At 39.7% G+C, this 9,174-nt stretch overlaps 1 protein-coding gene across 1 annotated transcript; it reads left to right on the top strand.

The window, feature by feature from the left end:
- The first annotated feature begins 306 nt into the window (after nt 1–306).
- Nucleotides 307–8,148, top strand: RFK (riboflavin kinase). The gene is made up of 4 exons (XM_005499795.3): nt 307–458; nt 1,941–2,092; nt 3,196–3,298; nt 4,755–8,148. The coding sequence occupies exons 1-4, from the start codon at nt 377–379 to the stop codon at nt 4,880–4,882; spliced, it is 465 nt and encodes a 154-aa protein (XP_005499852.2). The 5' UTR covers nt 307–376; the 3' UTR covers nt 4,883–8,148.
- Nucleotides 8,149–9,174: the final 1,026 nt, after the last annotated feature.

Raw genomic sequence — 9,174 nt, 5'->3', positions numbered from 1 at the left:
CCTAGTTCAGCTCCCAAAGCGAACAACCCGCTTCACGCCGCCCAGACTCTCCTCCTCGGGGGAGCCCGTGCCCCCGTAAGCGGCCTGCCCCTTGCTGCGGGAGCGGGCTCTGCGCCCACGCCAACCCGGCGCTCCGCGTACCTCGAGCGAAACCGGCCGCCCGCGCCGCACTGCCTGGAAGGGTGGGGGCGAGTCCATTATTGGGGGGGGGTGTGTCAGGTGTCAGTCAGAGAGTTGTATAAATTGAAAGTTGGAGATCTCCACCTGTGACTCCCTCTCCTCTTGGTAGCGCCCAGCACAAGGTGGGCGTGAGCGCTGCGCGCGGCTGTCTAGGGGTCTGTAGGCGCTTGGCGGGAGGTGCCGGGGGAGCGGCGCCATGCGGCACCTGCCGTACTTCTGCCGCGGGGAGGTGGTGAAGGGCTTCGGCAGGGGCTCCAAGGAGCTGGGCATACCCACCGGTGAGCGCGGGGCCGGGTCCCTGTCCCGGGGCCGCGGGGGGTCTGAGGTGCAGCCGCCGCTGAGAGCCCGGGAGAGGCGTGGGAGCCCGGCTGGGGACTGGGCGCCTGTGAGCGCGGTCGGATCCGCTGACCGCGCAGCTGCGCTGCTGGCGTGACTCCGTCTGCCTGGGAAAAGGCTTGGCTTGTTCTATGTCAGGTTTTTTGATGGCTTGTTCATTATTATTTTTCATATACAACGTCGGTCAAACATTTGTGTTATTTTCCTGACCTTCTGTTAAGCTATTTGTTTGCCTTTGTTAGTTAGCTCATCTGATGGAGATCATGACGATTTGCAAGATGTTGGAAAGTCATTCACACTGCATAGTGGTGCGATTTGATTTGGCAGCTTGAAAAATGTGCGTTCTTGTAAACCTGTTAAACCTCAGATTAGGACAAGAAAGGGAGTGGACGCTGGGAGTTGCCTTAAGAACGGAAAAGTAAAGGGAATAATGTGGATAATAAAAGGAAGACCAAGTGCAGTTGTCCTAGACAGCAGTGTATTTTCTTATTGTTGTTCTCTGACTTGTCTGAATACAGATAGAGGTGTAATTCAAATGGATTTCAGTCTCTCCTGAAGTGGCTGAAGTCAGCAGGCATTTTGCACAAATCCTAATAAGCAAAAAAACCTCGTATAACAAATCTCAAGGTACTGGACATGTGATGACATGTCAATATTAACTTCAGTTTTTTTCTTTTGATTGTCCATGTATGGCTAATTAGTATCAGGGAATGTGTGAGGGAAGTTTATTTCTGCTTATAAACTAGGATAGAAATCCAGTAACTGTAAATTATTGAAAATTGTCTTAAAACCTTGCGTGAAGAGCCCTACTGATGTGTGAGGTTAAAGTAGGACTGTTGCTGGCTGAAGATTTTGGTTTATTCCCTTCAGTCTGAAGGGAACCTGTTTTGTTTCAGATTTGTATTTTTCTAAAAAAAAAACTAGGACTCTCCAAATGAATAACCTAAAAGACAACATGAAAAAATTGGCAGGTGACTGAAATAATTACTTCATTTATTTTAACATATTTTACTTACAAAAAAGAAATACTAATAGTTAAATAATTCCAACATGATACTTTGCAGTGCAAAATGAACTTGACTTTTCTGTTGACCGTACTAAAGCAGTAAGAGTCCTAATGGTGAAGTGCATTCAGACTGCATGTTTTAGTTTATCGATTTTAACTATAGCATTAACGATTGACTAGTAGGTATGTAATTATGAAATAATATATGTAGGAGATGTGGTAACTCCATTACTGCCACAGAGACTACATTTTATGAGGCTGTGTTCTGGTTTATACTTCGCAAGTGGCACATTGTATCGCTATCATCATCAGTGTTCTGCTTGTAAATAGCGTGTAGACAGGGCTTGGCTTTTAGGTGTTTGAAAATTCTGTGATGCACTTTACTTACGCAGATGTACACTTTCTAAAATTTTTGCAGCTAACTTTTCTGAGCAAGTAGTGGAAAGCTTTCCATCAGATATCTCTACTGGTATATACTATGGATGGGCCTGTGTTGGAAATGGAGATGTACATAAAATGGTTTTGAGCATAGGATGGAACCCTTTCTATAAGAATATTAAGAAATCAGTGGTAAGAATTTTGCTTTATGTGGTACTTCGGTAATAATAAATGAGCCAGACATGGACTTTGAGTAAGATAAGCAAAATTTGATCCATAAATGAGATTAGAAATTCTGTTTGCTGCTGGAAATGTATTTGGTATCCATCTCAAATGTTTGTATTCTGAGGAGGAAAAAAACAAAACTCAAAAAACCCCACAGTAGCCGTAGAATAGGTAGCCGTAGGTAAATACAAATTATTTTTGTTTGCCTCTTCCACCATTACTTAAATATTTCTGAAATAAAAATTAATATGTCCAAAGTGGTTGTGGCTTATTGTGCTGATAGCTAGACAAACATAAGCTTAATTGAAGTATTTAATTTAGTCATTTTGAGACCCCCATAGTGAACTGGAGCATAATAATCTGTCATCCTTTGCAATCCATCCACATTTCAAGTACAAGATTCTGGGGCATCTTAATTTGTAATGATTTTCCAGTAATTCTTCTCTTAAATGGTGGAAATCAATGCATGTAGTGCTGTGACTTAATGTACAGAATCAAGATCAAAAAGAGCAACAAGATGGAGTTAAAATCTTGAACTACAGCATCGGTGTTTTTCTTCTGCTGGGTGCTGGTGTTTTTTCTGAGTCTTGCAGAACTTGGTTTTAATTGTTAACACTTGGAAGTGGTTTTATGTTGATTTGAATTCCTGCTTTGAAGATAGCTGCCTTCACTCTTTCAAGAATTTTATCGTTGTGTTCCTGTGAGTTGCTTGTAAAAGGTCTCTTTAAAACAACTGTTTCAATCAAATTCATTACAGTTATTTGGACTCAGCAACTTAATTATCAAACAAATCTAGGCATTGTTTGTGAATTGCTGCCATGAAAATCTTACCTCTGAAATAATTATCACAATGTTTTTAAATGCCATGCAAAGTACAGTTCTCCTTACTAATGTAATCAAAAGCTTTAGCCTCTTAATCATGCTTTATATATGTTAGACTAAATGTCTCAGTTTTCCTGTTATGTGTGGGAGAGAATTAGAATTAAAGGTGTTAGCTGAACATCTTTGCAACAAGGGAAACAGACTCAAAATGCATAATGATAATTGTCAATGTATTTATTTTCTTTTAGGAAACCCACATTATCCACTCGTTCAAAGACAACTTTTATGGAGAGATTCTTAGTATAGTCATTATTGGATGTATTCGATCAGAAAAAAACTTCAGTTCTTTAGGTGAGTATTGGATCTCTCTTAAACTAATGTTTTATTTCTCGTATGTATTGAAAGAACAGTGTCATTGTTCTCTGTCTTCATAATCAGCTGTTTCATGTAGCTGTTTCTCAACGTTAGAGAGTCCTTACAGAGAGATCTGGATGGACTACAGAGAGCTGGGCAATCACCCACTACATGAAATTTAACAAGCGCAAGTGCTGGATTCTCCCACTGGGATGAAGTAATCCTGGTTATACAAACAAATTGAGGGACAAGAGGTTGGGGAGCAGCCCCGCAGAAACAGATCTGGGGGGCTGGGTTGGTGGCAAGTCGAACATGAGCCAGCAGTGCCCTGGCAGCCAAAAGGGCCACCCGTATCCTGAGTGCACCAAGCCCAGCATTGCCAGCCGGGCGAGGGAGGTGATTGTCCTGATCTGCTCTGCACTGGTGCGTCCTCAACTGGAGCACTGTGTGCAGTTCTGGATGCTACAGAATAAGGACATCAAACTATTAGAGCGTGTCCAGAGAAGGGTGACCAAGATGTTGAAAGGCCTCAAGGGCAAGTCTTATGAGGAGCTGCTGAGGTCACTTGGCTTGTTCAGCCTGGAAAAGGCCAAGGGGTGACCCCATCCCAGTCTCCACCTTCCTCAAGGGAGCAGCAGAGGAGGAGATGCTGATCTCCTCTCTCTGGTGACCAGTGATGGGACACCAGGAAATGGAATGAAGCTGCATCAGAGGAAGTTCAGATCAGACCTTAGGAAAAGGTTCTTGACTGAGAGGCTGGTCAGTCACTGGAACAGGCCCCCAGGGAAGAGGTCATGGCACCAAACCTGTTAGAGTTCAAGGAGTGTCTGGGCAATGCCCTTAGTCATATGGTTTAGTTTTAGGAAGTCGTGCAAGGAGCAGAAGGTTGGACTTGATAATCCTTATGGGTCCCTTCCAACTTGAGATAATCTATGATTCTGTTTTACTCTTGACTTCTAATTTTTTTTTGTTTTTTTTTTAAAGCTGAATCTGCTAGTATATAAATTAGTAATTAAAAAAAAAAATCAGAACCTCACAACTTCTGGACTATCAGTAGTGGTTTATTTCAGTCTAAAAATTACATTGTCAAGTCAGTCAGTTGAGGAGTAGCTTGAAAATCGTGAGCTTGTTGTAAAAACATTGGTTTAGTCTGTCACTTTCTTTTAAAAATGCATTAACATTAAAACTAAAGCAGTTAATGAGATTCTGCTTACATTTTTTGTTAATATGTCCTGGTACAAGGAAAAAGTAGTGTTTACAGCAGTGAAAAGTGCAACGCATGCCAAAAGCATGTCATTTTAGAAACAGGGCATGTTGTCTTTACAACTTCATAATAATGTGTTCTGCCTTCGATAGTTTTCTGTTATTCTGTAGTACTCTGTTTTTTCACTTGCCGTTGTGTTCAGAATTCAGACCAGCTTTTAAATATTATTTTCATACTTCTCTTTTGCAGAGGCACTGATTTCAGCAATTCAGGAAGACATTGAAGAGGCAAAAAGACAGCTAGATTTGCCAGAACATCTTAAACTCAAAGAAGACAACTTCTTTCATCTGTCAGAAGGCAAAACAGTAAACCACTAAGCAAAACCATGTGGGAATTTTTCATCTCATGGAGGTCTCTTCTTTGTGCTATCATGTATTATTTGATATATGATGTATGCATATGCACTGGGTCTGGCTGGTATGGAGTTAATTTTCTTCATAGCAGCTTATATGGTGCTGTGGTTTAGATTTGTGACTGAAACAATTAATGTAACACACCAATGTTTTAGCTGTTCCTGAACAGCTTGCATAGCATCAAGGTCTTTTCTGCTTCTCATGCTGCTCCTCCAGTGGATAGATTTGGCCTGTGCAAGAGATCAGGAGGGGGCACAACCAGACAGATGACCTGAACTAGCCGAAGATATTCTGTGCCATATAGTGGGCATACTGAGGAATAAAATGGAGGGGAGGGGGTTTAGAGAGGTTGGCCATCTTTTGTTTGGGAGCTGGCTGGGCATCTGGTGAGCTGGCCTTTGTATCAGTTGTTTTCTTTTTGATTCTTCCATTTCTGCTTCGCTTGTTAATCTATTTCTGTTTTGACCCACGATTTTTCTTGCTCGTGTTCTTTTTCTCCCTGTGCCACTGGGGGAGAAATGGCCTGGTGGCTCTATGGTGCTTAGCTGCCTGCCGCAGTGATCCTGCAACAACATGTTTAAGTAATTGCAATTGAATCTAAACACTAAAACCACATTGGGTGATTTAAGTTGATGTTACTTGATCATTTAACCAGTGATGGAAAAGGAGTGGAAGGCTACTTCAGGTCTTTACAGAAAAATCGTGAATCCAAATATTACCAATCATTTAGAGATGTTAGCACATGTGGAACAAGGCCAAAGTTAGTTGGGTCTGTTCTGTCCCTAAGGTGTGGCGAGTTAAATACTTCAATGAAGACTGTCAGTTTTTCAGACAGAGAATGTTATTCCAAACTGTTTTCCCAATTTTCTATCATTCTTAGATCCGGACTGTAGACAGCAGCTTAGAAAATTTTTGTATTGATTTAATAAAAAGTTTATCTGTGGTGCTGGAAGCCAATGATTAGATAACAGTAACGATTCACTGTAGTTCCTATTTTTGATGTGTTATACAACTATCGTGGTTGTAGCTGTCATTTAAATTGAAATTATTTATTGTAATTTTAATTGAAATAGAGGAAATGACTGTTACTCATTGAATTACTGGAATGTGAGCTAGATACTTCTGCCTAGTTGACTATGTGTATGACAACACATAATCTGTGTAGGTGCCTTCTGAGGACGCATTTCACTAAAATTCTGTATGTGAATGACAGGGAGAAAGTCGGTACACTGCAAAAGTTCAGACTTACTGGGTGGAGAACCAATCTAGCAGTATTTTTGCTCTTTGGGCCCTAAGGCAAAGGAAGTAACTAAAGGCAACTGCATTTTAGTTGCTGCTGGCAGCTGCCTTAGATGAGGAAAACTTCTGGGTTATTCACCATAGTGACAGTGAAATGGATGACTTGAAGGTTGAAGTTAGAATGTAAGGCACAGGAAAATCCTTTCAACCTCTCTACACTGAAGTGTGGGTGACATCCAAGTTTTTGGCTGTAGATCAGTGAAAGCCTTTGGGGATTCTTGGAATAATACACCAACACTTTAGTAGATATTGAGTATTTATAGAAGTTTTCGAGGCCTTTCCCACTCTGAAATATTTGCACAGATAAAAGTCAAAAGTGAAAGTAATTTGGAAAATATTTGTTGTGTGTGTACGTAGTATGTATGTGTATATATAGTGTGCACGCGTGCTTCCAAATCTACTCCAACCCCCCAGTATAATTTTCTGAAATTCCTCCTTTCCCCATCCTATTCTGATGCTGTATTTCACTGTAGCATTTCAGAGACCTCTGTCAAGGTAGCCATGTGGGAATTCTCTGTGACGGGCACTGTCAGCCTGCCAGGGTTCTAGTTCGTAATGTTTTAACTTGCAGTCAGTGTCATGGGCTGTTTGGGAAAAGGCCTTGGGCGAGCCAAGGAGTCCCTGTAGCTGTGCAGGACTTCGTGCAAACATTGTTCATAACTTTAACTCCAAAGACATTGGCAGTTTTGTTCCTAACTGTTGCCTGCACGTTTTCAGCACACTTTGGCTTATTCATAGGAAAACATTAAAATAAAATGACCTTATCTGCTGCCAGAAATACTTACTTTAAAAACAAACACAAACCCTGAAAAACCAAAACCAGTTTAATAGACTTTTACTGTATATATATTGGAAATCTGTACAAGAATTTTCTGCAGAGTGAGGTTGTTTGTTTTTTCCTCCACCTTTCAATTGAGAGTTGATAGGAAAATTTTTTTCCACTTTGTTTTTCCCTAGTGTAAGGAGGCATTTTTGAGTAAAAAACAATATCAAGGTCTTGTTCCTCCAGAAAGGTAAAATATAAAACAAATAATAGCCATGGTAATCGATGTAATACATTGTCAAGAGCATATTTAAAGAATAAATCTTTCTTGATTGTGGTATTACAGCCAAGCTCATAGCTGCCTTTTAAAATTAGTTTTTGTCAGTGATTTCATGTTTCTGTTGTGGAAATTGTAGTGCTTTAAGCTGCTTATCTTAGTAATGCTATTCTGTAACTGCTGATGAGTGCCACTATCCAAAATTAATTTAATAATTTGATTTTAAAACCACTATGCTTGAGGATTGAGAACAGTAGCAAAAAGAAAACTCAAGGAACTTAGTTTGCTCACAGCTCTCACCTGCAGTGTGAAGTATGTATACAGTAAAGTAATAAACTGTTCTCTGCGTGTTTGCCTTCAAGTTACAGAAAAGGTAATTTCATTCATTTGGCTGAGTTTACCTGTCTCTGCATATTATTTAATAGCAAATATTGTATATTGATTTTTAAGTTCCAAACATGATTCGTAGCACAGTATAAACTTTATGAAGGGTTATATTTTCGTATTATGTGCAAGTAGCTATGACAATATATGTTGTGACACTGTACCATTAATCAAAGAATGTAACTGAGAAAGTAGCAATGCTGCTTATCACAGGTTTTCTGATTTATTGTATGTGATGCAAATCATCTGTGCATATTCTTAGTGTATACTGAAGTAGGCACTGCAGAGTTCTTTCATTACAGTGCTTAAGCTCTCTTCAGATTCAGGGAGGGAGAATTGTTGTTCTTGCATACAAATTTGGGGATAAATTATTTATGTTCCAGATGTTTGCAGTTCTTTATTTGTAAGACAGTATGTGAACACCAAGTGTGGTGTAAGAGTCACTGAAATTGTTGGAGTTCGAGTAATATCAAATACTTTTAAAATAAAGCCTGTAGTGCATTTTAACGGACTGACTCCTGAAGTTTGCTACTGTTCTGAAATTGAGTTTGACAGTGTGGGAATAATAGTATAAGTTGTTTGTGGGGTTGTTGTTGTTAGTTGTTTCTTTGGGTTTTTTTGTTTGGTGTTTTGTTTTTATGTTTGGTGGGGGGTTTTTTGTGTTTAGGAAATGTAAAGGCACAATGTGCACAGACAAATAGTCTGCAATAGTTACTCATACAGGCTTCTTGTATGGATAATTATGTTATGCATTTGGAGCCTTCCTAGAAACAGCTGTGGAACCTGCATATGTTTGGTGTCCTTTTTACTTTGGAACAGATTCCTTATGTATACAACATAATGTTTTTGAAATCTATCTGAAAATGAAGTCTGGCTCTCTAGAACTTGAAAATAAATTTTTAAATCCTGATTAAAGAAAAAATATATATATATATATATATAAAAGTAACTATTCTTTTATAGGTTTATATGTTAAAATTCTTACAGATGTGAATATATTTTCATTCATGTTCAATAACTGTTACATGCTGTGAACATGGAGACTGTCAAACAGTTTTCCAAATGAATACAGTGGATAAAAACGCTTCAAGTGTCACTAGTACCAGTTCTGCTAAAGACTGGCACTAGTGTGGAGTCTAGTTTACTGGTAACTCCATGGATAAATGTGTTGTGGTTGAGATGGACAAACGGCATAGACCAAGTTCTTCCAGGATGAAAGTAGTAGATGCCATTTATTGCCACAGGTGCATTTTTATACAGTTTTACCAATTCATGTGTGTCTTCGCTTTTGGTTACAAGTTACAGCACTAACATCTCATTGGCTATTTTTGCTATCATCAGTGTTACTCTTTTCCTCCCTCCTATCTCACAGGTACATCCTTAACATTTCCGGATACTCCTCTAGTCCCATCTTTCTGACGGGTAGGTCTTAATATCTTCAAGGCTAATTTCTGTTCCCATGCCCTCTGTCATGGAATCCACGGACCCACCGTAGTCCCACAAATAAATGAGAATAGTGAAGAACGAGGTACG

Source organism: Columba livia, chromosome Z (genome assembly GCF_036013475.1).
Source record: "Columba livia isolate bColLiv1 breed racing homer chromosome Z, bColLiv1.pat.W.v2, whole genome shotgun sequence".
In the NCBI taxonomy this organism is placed as follows: Eukaryota; Metazoa; Chordata; class Aves; order Columbiformes; family Columbidae; genus Columba; species Columba livia.
The sequence above is the reverse complement of the archived record's forward strand: the minus strand, read 5'-3'. Positions and strand labels throughout refer to the sequence as shown.